Source organism: Alosa alosa, chromosome 9, assembly GCF_017589495.1.
Source record: "Alosa alosa isolate M-15738 ecotype Scorff River chromosome 9, AALO_Geno_1.1, whole genome shotgun sequence".
NCBI classification, from domain to species: Eukaryota; Metazoa; Chordata; class Actinopteri; order Clupeiformes; family Clupeidae; genus Alosa; species Alosa alosa.
The window spans coordinates 10,830,691-10,848,950 of record NC_063197.1 but is presented as its reverse complement, the minus strand read 5'-3'; the positions used below and the strand labels follow the sequence as shown (position 1 = coordinate 10,848,950).

At 44.6% G+C, this 18,260-nt stretch overlaps 2 protein-coding genes across 2 annotated transcripts; one reads left to right on the top strand and one right to left on the bottom strand.

The window, feature by feature from the left end:
* The first annotated feature begins 536 nt into the window (after positions 1–536).
* Positions 537–13,246, top strand: LOC125300017 (solute carrier family 22 member 23). Its single transcript, XM_048251485.1, has 10 exons — positions 537–1,476; positions 2,114–2,217; positions 2,627–2,781; positions 3,371–3,539; positions 3,665–3,792; positions 4,034–4,136; positions 7,016–7,227; positions 7,381–7,413; positions 7,536–7,659; positions 11,632–13,246. The coding sequence occupies exons 1-10, from the start codon at positions 1,072–1,074 to the stop codon at positions 11,969–11,971; spliced, it is 1,773 nt and encodes a 590-aa protein (XP_048107442.1). The 5' UTR covers positions 537–1,071; the 3' UTR covers positions 11,972–13,246.
* A 164-nt stretch (positions 13,247–13,410) lies between these two features.
* Positions 13,411–14,679, bottom strand: psmg4 (proteasome (prosome, macropain) assembly chaperone 4). The gene is made up of 3 exons (XM_048253121.1): positions 14,345–14,679; positions 13,805–13,880; positions 13,411–13,605 (listed from the first exon to the last, which is right to left on the bottom strand). Exons 1-3 carry the CDS (start codon positions 14,534–14,536, stop codon positions 13,484–13,486), a joined length of 390 nt encoding a protein of 129 aa, XP_048109078.1. The 5' UTR covers positions 14,537–14,679; the 3' UTR covers positions 13,411–13,483.
* Positions 14,680–18,260: the final 3,581 nt, after the last annotated feature.

The following is an 18,260-nucleotide window of genomic DNA, read 5'->3' as shown; positions in this document are numbered from 1 at the left end:
TAGACCCTCACATATCATCTTTAGGGGATTGAGACTAATTTTAAAATGGACAGATGTAAATGGGATAGTCTGAATGGTAAGAGTAGCCTACAAAATGTGTTAGTCTAATATGGAATTGAAGTCCAGATTATGGTCATCAGCATAATCCATGAAATAATGTGCAAAATAATGTGATAATAAATCGTTGTGAAAGAATTTGATTGTGGTGAGAGCTGTGAGGACGCCATGATCCTCAATGAGCTATTTTCTTTATGAGTTCAGACACTGCTTGGCCAAGTCGACATAAACAACAAAGTCTGGCTGAAGGCAAACACAGGAAACAGGTGCGGCTTTGACCGACCCGCATAATCAAAGGTGATGGCCTGCTCAGTCCTTGGGGATGAGCCTCATGAAACACACACACACACACACACACACACACACAGTCTTTGTTATCCCGATGAGCGCAGGGATGCCCTCGCCCAGCGCGCATCCACCAATCCGCGACCACGGTAGGAGGGGCTTGACTCTCTGAATCCTCACACGCGCACTGTAGGGCTCCCGGCGAAAACAAAGCTCAGAGTAGCGGAGACGGTGGGGGATCTGTGCCACCGCCAAGGGCTGCAGTGGAAAGTGATGCGGATTAGCAACACCGAATAGATCATAACGGCCGACCGTCAGAGGATGCGAACTCAGTGATGACCCGCGCACCTGTGCAAGGGGGGTTTGTATTTAGGCGTACGAGTGCTGAGCTCGTCGCGCTGAGATCTCGGAGCAGCCGGCGCAGCTTCTACTTGTCTACTACTGCCATGGCGTTTTAACCAGATGGAACACAAAGACGGTATACCCGCCGCTCCACGCGCACAGCACGGGAGACGACGGGGCGCGCACAAAAACGATTCCTTGGATACCGTGCGTGAGCAAAATCTCGGATCTTCAAGCAACTGAATGTTCATTTGGACGGTGTTCTCTCGGCATTCTCGGTGTATATGCGCGTTTGCGTGCCTGTGTTTGCCCTATCTCACTCTGAACAAAGACCATCGCGCAGACTGGATGTAGCGGCAGATCGAGGCTCCGTCAGGACAGCGCGCGATGGCCGTGGTTCGGATGGACCACCCGCCCGGGAACGGCCTGGTCGGGCCGAGCCCGGAGGCGACGCCCTCGAGGCCGTCACTGCTAGCTCAGGTGGATGGTGTGGTGTTTCCTTTCCTCGGGGGGTTCGGGAGATATCAGAAGCGGCTCATGCTGTTGTCATGGATCCCAGTGCTTCTCATCTCATGCAACCAGTTCTCGGATTATATTCATCTTGCTCAACCCAACATAACATGCACTGGGAATGTGACCGGTGCTGCGGATGCCGATGCAGTCCCCCCACTGAACGGCAGCACGCGCACGCCGTACATAACCGACAGTTACGAGGATAACGGAATGCAGTGCTCGTGCTCTGAGCGGCAGATACAACTTGAGTTTGGCCTGAAACAGAATGTTATTACTGAGGTAAGGACGCGCCACCGCGGGCGCTATCCATGGTCCTCTCTGGCCCGTCATAGAGAGTCGCACTGAATCCAGACCAGTTGGCTTTGCGGCAGGATTACCACAGAGTGGTGGATTTAGACACACTAAGTCCTAGCCGACTCCCTCATACATGTACAAACAGTAGCAGGATCTGGGGGATGGATAACAGCTTGACTAGGCTAATGAACTTTTAGCAGGCCTCTGATCAGCTCTTTACCTACGTTGAAGTGTTGTGCTTTGCTTGTTAAAGTTTCCTATGGGAATAGATTCTGTGTGTGTGTGTTTTCGAGAGAGAGAGAAAGAAAGAGAATATCTATGTGCACAAGCGTATGACCCTTTCCTCTTTCCTCTAATGAAGTCAGTGTCAGGCCTGGAGTGTGCATGGGACATACTGTCCCTCTTCATAATGGCAGCTGACCTGCATATGTGTTAATCCAATCTCTACACTGCTATCTTTCTTTCCGTGTGTATGTGTGTGTGTGTGTGTTTAACCTCCTGTCTTCCTCACAGAAGTTGGTGTGTGTGTGTGTGTATGTGTATGTGTATTTCAACCTTGCCCTGTTCTGCAGTGCTGGTGGTGTGTGTAGGCGTGTGTTAATCTAACCTTGTCTCTCTGCAGTGGTGGTTGGTCTGTGAAGAGCAGTGGCAAGCGCACCTCACACATCTCTCCTTTCTTTTGGGAACCGCAATCGGAGCTCTGCTGACTGGAGCCATGGCTGACTGGTATGGTGTGTGTGTGTGTGTGTGTAAGAGAGAGTGTGTGTGTGAGTGTGAGACAGACAGACAGACAGACAGAGATGCTCTATATACTTACTGTGTGAGAGTGAGCAATTGAAGGAGAGAGAGGTGTGTGTGTGTGTGTGTGAGAGAGAGAGAGAGAGAGAGTGTGTGAGAGACAGACAGACAGACAGACAGACAGACAGACAGAGATGCTCTATACTTACTGTGTGAGAGTGAGCAATTGAAGGAGAGAGAGGTGTGTGTGTGTGTGTGAGTTTGCGTGCTTAGGTGTGTCTGTGAACGAGAGAGAGGAGAGAGAGAGAGATGATGCCAGGTCCTGTGTGTGTGTGTGTGTGATGGAAACATGATTGTGAAAATGTGCAATGTTCTCTGTGTGTTTCTGTGTTCTCAGGTGGGGCCGTCTACCAGTGCTGTGTATGAGCGTGTGTGTGACGACTGTGAGTGGGATGGCTGTAGCGTTCGCTAGAAGCGTACTGACCTTCTCCATCCTGCGCTTCGTCCAGGGATGCAGCTTGGCGGGCATCTCCCTCTGTCTCTACCTCTTGAGTGAGTGTCTCACTTTCCACCTTCAACTTTTTCTCTCTTTCTCTCTCTCTTTCTCCTCTTTTGTCTCTCCCTCAGTTTTTACCTTGTGAGTGAGTCTGTCTCACTTTCCACCTTCAACTTCTCTCTCTCTCTCTCTCTCTCTCTCTCTCTCTCTCTCTCTCTCTCTCTCTCTCTCTCTCTCTCTCTCTCTCCTGCATGTCTGACACACACACACACACACAACACACACACACACACTTGCTCTGTTTCTCTCTCCCTTTCTCCCAATGTCCTGAGTTTATCGCTTTTTTCCATGACTCTTCATGACAATTTCTTAACCGGTCATGTCACTGTCTCTACTTCCTCTGAATGCCTCATGTTCTGTGTGAGCTGCTTCCTCATGTCCTCTCTCTTTCTTTCTTTCTCTGTCTCTGACAATATCTCACCCTCTCTGTATCTGTGAAGCTCAGTGGAATTTTCTGAGGGGCAGGATAAAAACCTCATCACCATATGCCCCCTCAAGACATTTCATCAGCAGATCAGGATTGCATTTATTATTTGAACAGGTCAAAGTTGAAAAAGCCCCCCTTTCTCTCTCTGTCTCTCGCAGGGATAGAGCTGTGTTTACCAGCCTGGCGTTTCTCCATGACGATGGTTGCCAATGTTCTGGCAGTAGGCGGGCAGTTATTACTGCCAGGTTTGGCTGTCCTGTCTATTGATTGGCACGTCCTTCAGCTTGTGCTCGTCTGCCCATTGGCCCTCATATTGACTTATGCATGGTAAGCCTCATCCCTGTTTGGGAAACAGCAGGTGCTTCTGGGTAATGGAGTTTGAAAGGCACTGGTGAAGCATAGATGTAAGTGTTTCTCATTCATGGTTTCTCCCTTCTCCCTCTCACCTGTAGGCTTTTTCCTGAGTCATTGCGATGGCTGCTGGCAACTCAGCGTTTCGTGAGGGCCAAAGGTCAAATGTACCTGGTTGCCCAGAGTAACAGCATTGACACCGAGACAGATGAAACTGGCATCCTCTCAGGTGAGAGAATGATGCTGGTCTTGTACTGTGTGTGTGTGTGTGTGTGTGTGTGTGTGTGTGTGTGTGTGTGTGTGTGTGTGTGTGTGTGTGCGCCAGGTCGAATTAGGTATCTGTTAAAAGGTTAACAGGCTACCATTTTATTCAATTCTGTGTGTGTGTGCTAGGTCGGATAAGGTATCTGTTAAAAGGTTACACAGACTACAGTTTTACTAAATTTTGTCTGTGTGTGTGTGTGTTCTAGCCCTGGAAGCAGAGCTACACCAGACTCCTGAGAGCTCCTGCATCCTGCAGATAATCCACACCAGGAACATGTGGAAGAACATCCTGGTGCTGTGTGTCAACTCGTAAGTCGCCGGTTTTGGTTCGAGCTAGACTTGCACTAGAAACCTGTGGGCACATGTGGTTTCAGAGGATAGTTGAATGCAGTTTGAATGTCAACATGTGCTCAAGACGAGAACATGCCATATCTTTTTTTATCATATCTTTGTCTTTCTACACGCTATCATCACCACAATGTTAAATAAGTGCAAGATCTATATCTTGGCATGAAGTATTTGGGAATGCAAGTCATCTGAACTGTGTTTGGTAATGGCCAACACTACGGAAGTAATTAAATAATGACATAAACCAGTTTGATTAAAATAGTAATAATATCTACTATTTCAGTTGATCAAAGCCCTGGCCAACACAGTTCTCCCACAGCTCTCCGTCTCAGGTGCTGACAGAGATATTGTGACACATTCGGTAAACTAGGTGACTGCTTAGCAGAGAGCCCATCTGTTTCTAACCATGGCTGGCTGCCCATCCAGAATAAGTCCATCAGTGTCCAATTAGCGTTCTTTCCTACATACCGGAGTCCTACAGTGTTGACCTTGCAAACAAAACAGACACTGGTGAGAACTTAACATTGACCAGTCAGTGTGTTATATGCATATTATGGCACAACATAACAAGGTTTAGCTTAATTGAACATTGTGCGTGTCTGTGTAAGAGAATACCAGTGCTGTTTGTTGTTTGAGCAACAAATAGTAAAAATGTTATAATACTAAGCAAATACCATTAGCACTTTATTGCTCCCTTTATTGGGGTCATCCCTATGTTCCCCGGGTCCTATGTTCCCCACTCAGGGTTAGGGTTGGGGTCCTATGTTCCCCGGTCCCATACAAAGCGAGGAACATAGGACCCGGGGAACATAGGACCCACGGAACATAGGTACGCGCCCCACTTATTAACCAACCTACTGTAGGAACAAAAATATCTCTTGAAGCAAGAATACTCATCTTTCATGTTTCCACTGTACATTTACTTAGTACAGAACTACCGTGGTCCAAACACACACTATGTACTCAGTTATCCTGTGAGCAAATCACTGATATTTGTCATTTAATCATATCTGAACATATCTACACATTTTTGGATGATGTTAGGATTTTAAAGACAGGATCTGATTGAAAGACTTATTTTGATGGGACAAACTTGATGGGACACACAAATTATTTGTGTGTGTGTGTTCTATAGGCGATGATGACTGTACAGTTCTTCCTGTTCCCTCCTATACACAGTATGTGGTAGGGATGTTGCCAATACCCTCCATATGGTATTGGCCAGATGCCACAGTCTGAGACACTGTGAATATAATTACAGTGAAGAAAGCAAGCGCAAAACAAACAAACAAACAAGCAACACAAACAAACACTGGACCATGTCCAGGCCAGCCACATTACCATCTCAAGCAATGGACTATGCTCTGATCAATATGCACTTTTCCCAAAGGAATATGGCTATTGGATCATTAATCCTGACACTGCATTGGTCCTAATGAACCATCACAATGGAAAAAAAATCATTGACTGGTAGAAGCAATTCCATTTTGTTTGTGTGTGTGTGTGAGCCACTAAAATGTCTACACACACACACACACACACATACACTGCCGTTGAAAAGTTTGGGGTCGCTTACAAATTTCTATTCCACTCCAATATAGTCAGAATACCAGCTGAGATCAGTTGCATTGTTTTTTAATCAGGGCAGCAGTTTTCAGATTACAATATGTGCTTACATTGCAAAAGGGTTCTCCAGTGTTTTCTCAGTTAGCCTTTTAAAATGATATCAGATTAGTAAACAGAATGTGCCTTTGGAACATTGGATGAATGGTAACCTATAATGGGCATCTGTATACTTATGTAGACATTGCATTAAAGATGCATTAAAGCCATTTCTTTTTACAAGAGTTATTTACAACATTAATGATGAAAACAAGGACATTTCTAAGTGACTCCAAACTTTTGAACGGTAGTGTATATGTATATGTGTGTGTGCAGGTGTATTTGTATGTGTGAGTCTTTGTTCTTGAGTGTTCTGTTGAATGCTCTCAGTATTATGTGTATGTGTGTGTGTGTGCGTGTGGAGTGGCAGGGGGCGGATGTACTTGAGGCGTATGATGCTGTTCATATGGAAATTGCAGTGGAGATAAGTACCCTGGAGAGGTGTGGACCACCAGGCTGAGTGCTGCCTTGGCCAGAGAACTGGTCACACGGGGTCAGGGACGACGAGCAGCTTGGGGGGTCACAAGGTCAGGGATGATGAGCAGCGTGATTGCTGTGACGTGTGTCCCGGCCACTTCAGATAGGAGTAGATGAGTGAGACGCCACTTCAGAGAGCGGACGGATGACCTGACATAATGATGTGTCTGTGTCGGGCTATTGATGCATCCACACCTCTCCATCCCTATAGTGGCAGTGCTGTTGTCTATGTATGGATGGACATAAGAGACAATTGGTCTGGCTGCTACCATTCGTTTGTGTTGCCTTTGTAATACCCTTTAAGGATCCTGGGTAGAGCCAGTTTGAGGCATGTGTTATGGATGTCCCCAGTTGTGTTGTTATTAGGGCTTGATTTTCCATTAGCCAGTGTGGGAAGTCCCCAACCAATAGCAGAAGGATTATCATCTGTGTAAGGAGTACTGCTAGCCACTACTGCTAGCCACTATTGTGTATGAATCTGAGGTATTCTAGGCTTTACTGGTGTAAAATATGAACAATCAAAATGGATTATGTCTTGTTACATGGGCGATTGTGGATATATCTACAGTAAGCTGTTTAGAACCATAAACATAAACTTATTGTGCATTATGACATTTCCTTGTGTGTGTGTTATCTGAACCCTAAAATAATGTGATGTGTGCTGCTCATGTGTGAGTAACCCTGGCCTTTTTGTGTTCCAGGCTAGCCAGCAGTGGTATGGGTCAGTGTTTTGTGCGTGCGGTCACTGGCGGCTCCTTCTCCCCCTTCCACTACCTGGTGTTGGTGGGCATCTCCATGGGGGGCAGCCTGGTGCTGGCCACTGTGGTGCTGGTGATGGGCAGGAGGGGCGCCCAGCTGTCCTTCATGATCATCACAGCCCTGGCTTCCCTGTTGCAGCTGGGACTGCTCAACCGTGAGTACACACACACACACACACACACACAAATATATTCAGTATGTATGTCTGTATGTAGCAGAAACAGGCCTTTGGGATATATAATCTTAAATCTAAAATGCTTAATCTGTTGGTGGTAGCGTAGTAACAGCAGACCATTCTCTTTTGCAGTGATTGGGAAGTACAGTCTTCGACATGACATAGGTAATGAAAACACACATACACACACTCTCTCATTTTTATTTTTAGTTCTTCAGTCTTGCTGATCTGATCTTCTGTGTGTGTGTGTGTGTATGTGTGTGTGTGTGTGTGCGCGCGTGTGCCAGCTCTGAGGGACACTCTGAACAGGCGCTTGTCTGTGGCCCTCTCCGTGATTGGAATGCTCACGTCCAACGCTGTCAATCACCTCAGCTTGTTCATCTGTGCTGAGATCACGCCAACTGTCATCAGGTGAGTTAGAACAACACATTGTTGTACTTTCACCCTAATATAATGGCTTCAATGTCTTACAATATGGAGAATAGTGTCTCTGACATAGCTGATGTATGTACTAAGGTATTGGTATATGGTATGGTCTTGTAAATGGTATTGCATCATGTAACATGGTTGTGAGTAGGAGCATGACTCACAGGTTGTAGCCCAAATGAGTACCCCTTCAGCACTAAATTGGTACCCAGTATGTTGAAAATTGATGAAAGGGGAATTCCTACATTGTGTCACTTTGAATACGGTCCCCCACCACACGCATACACACACACACACTGCCCTCACACACTGTGCTCTGTTCCTCTGCATTGCTTCTCTATGGTGGTTGTGCTAATGCAGTGCAATACAGCCATATGCAACATTATATTAGTAGGACGTATTTCATTATCGTCACTTAATGTTGATCAATGTAATGTCCTATCAGATCTGACACATCTTTGCTGGATCTATCTCTGCGGTGGGGCAGAAGACGCTTGGTGGCCGTCCACAACGTTATAAACTTAACCTAAATAGTCAGCTGCTGTAAGCTACAATCGGATTTTTTCGTATACCCCTGTTGTCTCAATGATAATAACGTCTCATTTCAGACTATATTTCAAAGTTTGCCGTTCATTTGCATTAATAATATAACATCGTATTTTGTCATTTTTGGCAAAGACATGCATTCCATTAGGGATATTGAACATATTTAACATTCTCTAACCATCTTGATTTCGAATTGGTGCAGTTTTCAGCACAAAAACTCATTTTATTCTTTTGCTCTTTTGCATTGCTCTATGCTGTTCTATGGTGCTTTCTGCCTCTTGGTTGCGCACGCATGTTTTCGTGACGTTGCATAGAAATCCATGTATGGGTTGTGGCTGTTATTGCCCTCTCCTTAATGACTTTGAGTATCTCAATTAAATCATTTGGGTACACTGATTTTGTTCCATGTTTTAGGTCAAGTTATTTCTCATGAATGCTTGCTAGGTATACAGTCTTTGCTCGGCAGCAGTAATGCTACTGCTTGGCATTGCTTCTCAGTAGGGTTAAGCCCTGATGGGGGGATCAGCTCTGTGACCTGTAATTTCCTGTGTCTAGCAGGAAGTGCTCCACTAGTCTGTTGAACTCTACCGCAAAGGGTAGATGTAATGCTTAGGGATGCACTGATTGTGAAATTCTGGGCCAATACTAATGCGATATTTAAAATAACCATTTGGCTGATAACCCATGCCGGTATGTTTTTGTTTGTTTGTTTACTTCAATTGTTGTTGTTAATTATACCCTTTAGTTGAAAGGAAGCCATTTCCAAATCTTTCAGGCTTTCACAGCACCATCTGTGAATATCCCAGTCAACACATAGCACAACATTTCCTAGATTCAACATAACAGATAAACATCAGTCACTGTCATTAGTAAATGTCAATGCCGATATTAGTCAACTAGGCCAATATCGTCCGATACGGATGTTGGATGGACAGATATATTGGTGCATTCCTAGTGTTTCCCCTCTGCCGTCACATGCAGAAAGAGACGCAACACATATAGTGTCAACAGTGACAACACCTGATCATGATTCATCTGACTGGAAGGATTAGCATGTAGGTGCTTATGTCAGCAGAAGGTGGGCTAATCCTGTGAGCGTCCTGTAGAGTGAAGAATTTTAAGTTCATGTTAAGGTTAAGACTATTTCCTTGTGTATTGTGTAGACAATATAAATAAGACAATACAAATTACTTAGTAAAACAACATGTTCGGGAAGCCATGGATTAGTTGTGTTCTGCTGATGGGGTCATGCTGAATAAGGGTTCTCAATCCCATTCATTACAATTCTGCATGCTCCCCCCATACACTATTGGCAATGTCAGGGACAGGGATGTAGTGGAGGCTAAACACAGTTAATCCACCTCTGAAATTTCAGAAATAGAGTTTATCTTATTAGAGTTTATACACCTCTCAAAAGAGTTTATTTACTAATTGCAACTTTTAACATTAAAAAAAATCACACTGTATTATCCATATCCACAATATGTACACTCATCAACACTCTAGGAATCATTTCATACCATTGGTATTGTTATAAATATTGGACAATAACCTCCACCATCATCAAACTTAGGGGTGGCCGGGGCCTACTGGTTAGCGCTTCGGACTTGTAACCGGAGGGTTGCCGGTTCGAACCCCGACCAGTAGGAACCCCTCACTGCTCCCCGAGCGCCACTGTAGCAGGCAGCTCACTGTGTCAGGATTAGTGTGTGCTTCACCTCACTGTGTGTTCACTGTGTGCTGAGTGTGTTTCACTAATTCACGGATTGGGATAAATGCAGAGACCAAATTTCCCTCACGAGATCAAAAGAGTATATATATTTATACTTATAGAAAACGTGTTCTGAATGCCGATACTGCATGGCGCAGTCCACCTTACCGTGATCACAGAATTCATAGTTTACCCACCTCTTATTTTACCACTACACCTCTGGTCAGGGGTGTCCAAATTGGGCTTGGCCTGCCTTGCCAGTCTTAAACGTATGTCAGCCACTGGGAATTTCGGCCTTTTAAGGCAAATCAATGCTTAATGTGCTCTACATAAACAAAAGCAAAGACTAATAGTACATAAAAGGGACCAAACATGTTTAAAAAATAAAGTACACAAATTAGAATTAATAATAGAATTAATTAATAGAATTAATAATACATAAAAGTCATAACATAGAATAATTAAAAGACATAAGTGCATATCGACTTCCGATTACTGGAACATAGCCAACAACTTGCTGGCTTCGTCACACTTCCAGGTCACACTTCTAGGCTATTGCACTAAATTTAGCTACAGTACAGACCCAAACAAACCCTTAAATTATTGACCATCAGACTCAGTTTCTCAACAGGTCATTATTAAAGGAGACATAGAATGGATGAACTGAGTATTGTACCCTGTTCAAATAAACTCAATTGCAATTTTACAAGCCCAATTAAATCCTTATATTTAGGCTGGGTATTGAAATGGTCATTTTGACCAAATGGCGCCCTCTTTGGTAACTACAATTGAACTACAATTGCTTTGTGATATTTGACATCACATGTAGGCATTTTTCTAATTCGCCCATGTTATGCTATTTCTAAGTTCAAGATTTTCATATGAAGGAGGGCACAACCATGCCTCATGTTCATGATGGCTCTTTTTAGAGAGGTTATGCACAACCTCTCCTAATTCATCAAAACCAAGACAAAAGTGGTTTCCATTCTATGTCTCCTTTAATGTGACAAAACCCATGTCCGCCTTTGATTGTCTATCAGTAATCCTTGGTCATCAGACCGTTTCTCAACAGGTTATTATTAATGTGACAACCTCTGTCCACCTTTTGATTATCTATCGGCACACAACCAGCATACCCTTTATGAAACTCACACAGATTGTCCCGTTTTGGCATAAAGAGTAAAAGGAATGATGAGCGCTCTAACAGATGAACAGGCCTAAGACACAAGTGAGAAGCTGGGCTCACCATGGAGCACTGTCTGGGGCACTGGCATACTGACAACAATACGATACATTTCAATTTCATGTGAAGTGACATAATGTGACTGTGTTTATTTTTGGCCCGCGACACTACTCCAATTCATTTTTGGGCACCCCTGGTCTATATTGTCCATATCAGTGACTACCATTTACATCTGAAGAAAGCCTTTGTGCCCTACTGTTACACAGAGAACAATTATTTGTGGACCCGCCTAATCAGAAAGGGTCACACTGTTTTTATTAAAGCTTACTAATGGCTACTTATTCAGCCTTTATCTCTTTTGTAATATTCACTGTCTCCCATTGAACTATTTGTGGTGCATTTGCAGTATATTAGTTATGTTACTGTTCATGCTTTGGTCAGACCTTTGCATACTACTACATTACCCAGAAACACATGCACACTCATGTTTACCGTACTTCCATACTTCTATGTGTAGGGGCGGCGCTCTGGGGCTGTTGATGGCGAATGCAGCAGTGGGCATGTGCGTGTCCGCGTTGGTGGACCTGCAGAAGTTCCGTGGCTTCTTCCTCCTGAGGATCATCCTCACCTGCTCCTGCCTCCTGTCAATCATCTGCATCCCGTTGCTCCCGGAAACCACTGGCCAACCGCTGCCAGAGTCGATGGCTGAGGGGGAGGGGCTTCTGCGCAGGCCCCTCCCTTCAGGCGAGCAACACCACCTCCTCACGAGGGTGGAGGTCGCCGAATACTCCCGTGTGGCGAACACGCCGATGCATCGCCAGGGAAATGACACAGCCAATGGAATAAGGACATCATAGGTCAAAAACAAATGTAAAAATGGACTCCCCCAAACACGTTATGGGCTCCATGAGTGGACGTCTGCTTCGTCTTACAAAGACACTCAATCATGAGTCTCTCTCACACACACACACATAAACATATCTGTATGTTTGTTGGATCATGAAAGTGCCGCAAAAAGACAGGATTTCAACTTGCAGTTCTCATTTCCAATAATCAATGCAGTTCAAGAGACAGTAAATGTTCAGTCTGAACATGTGGGCAATACTTATAATATTTTGTTGTCCTCCACAGGATAATCAATTCTGTAAAACACACACACACACACTATCAAAACAGTTTGTACCTAATGCAGCATAACTCAGGATGGATCATGAACGGTGTGTGTGTGTGTGTGTGTGAGCAATAGACCCTTGGTTCACTTCAGGAGGGTGTTTCAAGTAGGTGGCTTTGTGTGAAACCTTAGTAATTTAAGTCAGGGCTGTAGTACGAAGCGAGGTAAATGGCTAACCTGGGACACTTTGGGAGTAACCACTGAACTCTGCACTGAAGAGCTATTGTCTCTGATGTGCTTTTTGGAGACCAGTGGTTACTAGTTACCTGGGTAAGCTTGCTGGGTAACCTTGCTTAGCCGTACAACCCTCATATGTTGAACTTCCTAACAGAAGACCAGTATAGCCTCATTCTCCCAGCACATCAAAGCCTATAAGGCTCTTCTGTTCCCTTCCCGTTACCTCACTTCGTAGTACAGCCCTCAGGTTTGTAACCAAAACCTATAATTGAACCCCCAGAATAGTTTGATAGAACTAAGGGATTTGATGGATACATTTGAAGGGATTTTAGTCTCCTCACAATATCTGAAGACATTTTGTGAGTGATTTTTAAGAACAGTGACTGACAGGGCAGTCACGCCATGGACAACTCAAGTGATTATGCCATCGCTGTTTATATGTTTGTAAACTACTATTTTTTTTGCACTAATTTCATAAACACAATCATGTGGAGTGGTTGAGAGGAGAGCAAGAGTGTACAACACGGATGAGTTTGTCAACGTCTGTCTGGCCATTGACGGTGTGAAACTTAACCTGAGGCCTTGCTACAAGGTACAGACACTGGGTCACACCTATATGTGTGTGAGTGTGTGCGTGTCTGTGAGGTCTTGTTTGTTTATCTAGGAAGGTGGCAATGAAAGGCTGCTACTCGGCCTGAGGCTACCACATTGCGTTATTGTGGGAACATGATTTTTTAAAAAAAAACATTCTTCAGAACCACTTTTCATTAAAGACTTTTTTGTAGACTGTGTTGCTTTGTCTCGAACACAAAAATGGTTAATTGTGTGTGTGTGTGTGTGTGTGTGTGAGAGAAAGAGAGAGAGACGGCTGAGGTGTCATAGCTCCTGACCAAATGGATTCCCAGCACAGAGAGGCACATACATGATCACAACAACCACACCCACACATTCTGTTTCCATTAATTTTATTAATTAGTAAAAAACAGCAGGACAGGAGTTAAGTACAGAAAAAAGGAGATATTTAAAAATGTTCAGGGTGAAGCTCCAGCTCTTTCTTGATTCTTTCCTCCACCAATAGGGACAGCTGGGCCGGGCAGCCTGGCAGGTTGAAGCTGACGAACACTTGCTTCTTTGTGCGCTTTGCTATGGAGACAACATATTAACAATTAAGGGGCCAGTGGAAAAATACCAAGACAAAGTGAAAGAGGTAAATTAACGCCTGTAAACAGACATACACACACTCCTATCCTTGCCCCTGTAAAAACACATCAGCTAAGAAACAAAGGGATAGGCTGTTTATCACTCGTTTCAGGCAGGATGGTTCAAACATGCGCGCACTTACTCAGTCTTTGTGCAAGCGTGCTAGATGAAGGGTCTGCGGGATCACCCATCACTAGACTAGACAATGGTGTAGAGTCCTGTTGACAGAAATAGTGGCATTATGCACATAAGAAATAGGCTTATCCTTGATGCACGCATAGGCACACAAATATTAGAGTAAGTTGCAACAAGCCTATAATGTTATTGGTTACATTTCTCCCTTAAAGCTCCAGCCAGCTGATGTCCTGGTTTGAGTAGTAGGATGCTCCAAATCCCTTTATGTAAAGAAAGTTTTTGACTGGATTGTTATACTGGGCCGACTACACAAAGCCTACAAATTAATGTATTTCCTCCAGTAGTACAAATTAATGTATTTCCTCCAGTAGTATTTTGTCTAATTGGTGCATTCGATTTTTTAGCACCTACTTTCTGTCAGTGACTATAGTCATTGCTTTCTGTACATGGTTCAAGCAACTATGACAATGCGACTTTCACTTTAGATCTAATAAGTTATGTCATTTTCTGACACTTGGTTAGGAGGCACTACAGTTTCGTTACTCACAAATTTGCTGCTCATGGACACTGCGAGGTTGGAGAGGACGGGGGCTGTGCCAACCCAAAGAAAGAAGCCTCCATCCAGTTTCATCACATGGAAGTGCACGACCTGCTCCATCAGCTTCTCGCTGAAGTTGTACACCGAGATGCTGCCTTCGGGCGAGCCAGAGGCACATTCACCGTTTTCGGTGGTACTCATATTCGTATCATGCACAGAATTAACTAAGGAGAAGACATTAATTTCTGTATTTAGTGAAGCTCATCTCACGCTACGTCACTAAATCACACATTTTCAGTTACAGCACCTCAAACATGCATGAGCAGTAGTGTGAAACTAGCGACAGTAAAGACAATTCCAATTTGGCCGCCATTCGCGAATCGTTCAAAATAAAAGTCAGAACATATTCATTACTTTTTCAATGAAAAAGTAATGAATATGTTTAAAAATTATTAATTTAAAACTGTATTGTGTTACCAAAGGGAAAGTAAAGTTAGAAAATAATTAAATAAGACATTTAAGACATTTAAACCTTAAAATGCTATATTTTTTCTACACCAATATAATTAAACTGTGTGGCTGATAAAAAAAATAAATAAAGTTGTGCATATTTAAAAGGGGAATGAAATTGAATCCTTATAACATGTACTTTCAGAATATATATAGATATTTATACCAAGTTCGCCTTTGTAGGTACCAGGCCATACTAACTCTGTACCGAGTCATATACCATAGGCCTGTCATTGGCACACTGTTGAACTTCAAATTGTGTGGCTGTGAAAACAATAAGTTGTGCATATGTAAAAGGGGGGTGAAATGGAATCCTTATAACATGTGCTTTCAGAATATATATAGATATTTATATTGTATATGGCCTGTGAGTACCAGGCCATACTAACCTTGTACAGAGTCACAGGCTACAGGCCTGCCATTGACACACACTGTTGAACTTCAAATTGCTGTGCATGCATCTGTGAGTGTGTCCATCCACTGTATAGGCTAGTGACAAATGATCAGAAAGGGCTTTAGTTTTTGAGATACCCCTACCGGAGGTAGAACTAAACCCAACAATGTTTTTCCTCATCTCTAAGGTCTCCCATATATGAAATGGATTCTTGGCTAAAAATATTTTACTGCTAAGATTGTTAAATTAACAGATATTGTTATACACCCCAAAATCAAAAAATAACTAAAATATAGCCTGTCCGTATGAGAGTTAAGGCATATAAACTAGTGCAGATCAATCACAGAAGCTCTGAGAACTTTGAAATTTGGCATGTTTATACTACCTACTAGAAAAGACTGGATGTGAATATCTTGATGTATGGAATGAATAGAGACATGTAAACATACACATAAAATAAGGGACATGAAATAAATGAATATCTATGCAGAATGTTTTCATTTACTTTGTAGCTGCTTTACCAGGAATTATAATAGAAACACATATGATGGCTTATGGAAAAGGTGGGGTTGTACTGAATCCAACGATACCAAATATGTAAATATAGTATGACAAGTTAGGGTGTTCTGTCACTCAATGTATGAGGTGTCCAAAATGAAAGAAAACAGAACACTGGCAAAATACAGTCTCTTAAGTCCAAATCACATTATCAGTGGTGAGAAGAATGTTGATATTGTTACTGCAAGGCAAGTGCTGATCTATATTTACATTTAATAATGATACATTTTATATGAAACACAGATCCAATTGAATCAGGTTAACATTGGAATGGAACACCTTTATTAAAATATTTACATTCACTTGAATTTTGTTTTGGTCAAGTCATTACTGAATAATGGAAAATAATATTGTTAGCTTTTGTCTGTCCAGACCAGCAGTGGACAGTAGAGCCTACACTGCTTACTTCACCCCTAAGTAGCTAAACAGTTAGTTGTAGAAACTACTTTCCCTAGCTAAGAAAGTACTTAGCCCTCTGACTAATGTTGCATTTGTAATTCAACTTAATTGCTGGTGTGCGTACTAGTGGTGCGGATGGTGTAATTGGTTTGTCACTGACTTTGTCATTTGGTGTGGATGATATTTTGTTAGCATTAGGTGTGCCTGTTGGTGTGGACAGAGGTGTGTGTGCTGAGGTGGTCAGTGATGTGGTCAGTGGTGTGGACAGTGGTGTGGCCAGTGGTGTGTGTGTTGGGGTGGACAGTGGTGTGGACAGAGGTGTGTGTGCTGGTGTGGTCAGTGATGTGGTCAGTGGTGTGTGTGCTAAGGTGGTCAGTGGTGTGTGTGCTGGTGTGGTCAGTGGTGGACAGAGGTGTGTGTGCTGAGGTGGTCAGTGATGTGGTCAGTGGTGTGGACAGTGGTGTGTGTGATGGTGTGGACAGTGGTGTGTGTGCTGCTGTGGACAGTGGTGTGGACAGTGGTGTGTGTGATGGTGTGGTCAGTGGTGTGGTCAGTAGTGTGTGTGCTGAGGTGGTCAGTGATGTGGTCAGTGGTGTGGTCAGTGGTGTGTGTGCTGGTGTGGACAATGGTCTGGACAGTGGTGTGTGTGATGGTGTGGTCAGTGGTGTGTGTGCTGAGGTGGTCAGTGATGTGGTCAGTGGTGTGTGTGCTGGTGTGGACAGTGGTGTGTGTGCTGGTGTGGACAGTGGTGTGTGTGATGGTGTGGTCAGTGGTGTGTGTGTTGGGGTGGACAGTGGTGTGGCCAGTGGTGTGTGTGTTGGGGTGGACAGTGGTGTGTGTGCTGAGGTGGTCAGTGATGTGGTCAGTGGTGTGGTCAGTGGTGTGTGTGCTGGTGTGGTCAGTGGTGTGGACAGTGGTGTGTGTGCTGGTGTGGTTAGTGATGTGGTCAGTGGTGTGGACAGTGGTGTGTGTGCTGGTGTGGACAGTGGTGTGTGTGATGGTGTGGACAGTGGTGTGTGTGATGGTGTGGTCAGCGGTGTGTGTGTTGGGGTGGACAGTGTTGTGTGTGTTGGGGTGGACAGTGGTGTGGCCAGTGGTGTGTGTGTTTGGGTGGACAGTGGTGTGGTCAGTGGTGTGTGTGCTGGTGTGGTCAGTGGTGTGGACAGAGGTGTGTGTGCTGAGGTGGTCAGTGATGTGGTCAGTGGTGTGGACAGTGGTGTGTGTGCTGAGGCGGTCAGTGATGTGGTCAGTGGTGTGTAGGTTTGGGTGGACAGTGGTGTGGACTCTGGTGTGTGTGTTGGGGTGGACAGTGGTGTGTGTGCGAGGTGGTCAGTGGTGTGGACAGTGGTGTGTGTGTTGGGGTGGACAGTGGTGTGGACAGAGGTGTGTGTGCTGGTGTGGTCAGTGATGTGGTCAGTGGTGTGTGCTGAGGTGGTAAGTGATGTGGTCAGTGGTGTGTGTGCTGGTGTGGTCAGTGGTGTGTGTGCTGGGGTGGTCAGTGATGTGGTCAGTGGTGTGGACAGTGGTGTGTGTGCTGGTGTGGACAGTGGTGTGTGTGATGGTGTGGACAGTGGTGTGTGTGATGGTGTGGTCAGCGGTGTGTGTGTTGGGGTGGACAGTGTTGTGTGTGTTGGGGTGGACAGTGGTGTGGCCAGTGGTGTGTGTGTTTGGGTGGACAGTGGTGTGGTCAGTGGTGTGTGTGCTGGTGTGGTCAGTGGTGTGGACAGAGGTGTGTGTTGGTGGAGGTGGTCAGTGATGTGGTCAGTGGTGTGGACAGTGGTGTGTGTGCTGAGGCGGTCAGTGATGTGGTCAGTGGTGTGTAGGTTTGGGTGGACAGTGGTGTGGACTCTGGTGTGTGTGTTGGGGTGGACAGTGGTGTGTGTGCCGAGGTGGTCAGTGGTGTGGACAGTGGTGTGTGTGTTGGGGTGGACAGTGGTGTGGACAGAGGTGTGTGTGCTGGTGTGGTCAGTGATGTGGTCAGTGGTGTGTGTGCTGAGGTGGTAAGTGATGTGGTCAGTGGTGTGTGTGCTGGTGTGGTCAGTGGTGTGTGTGCTGAGGTGGTCA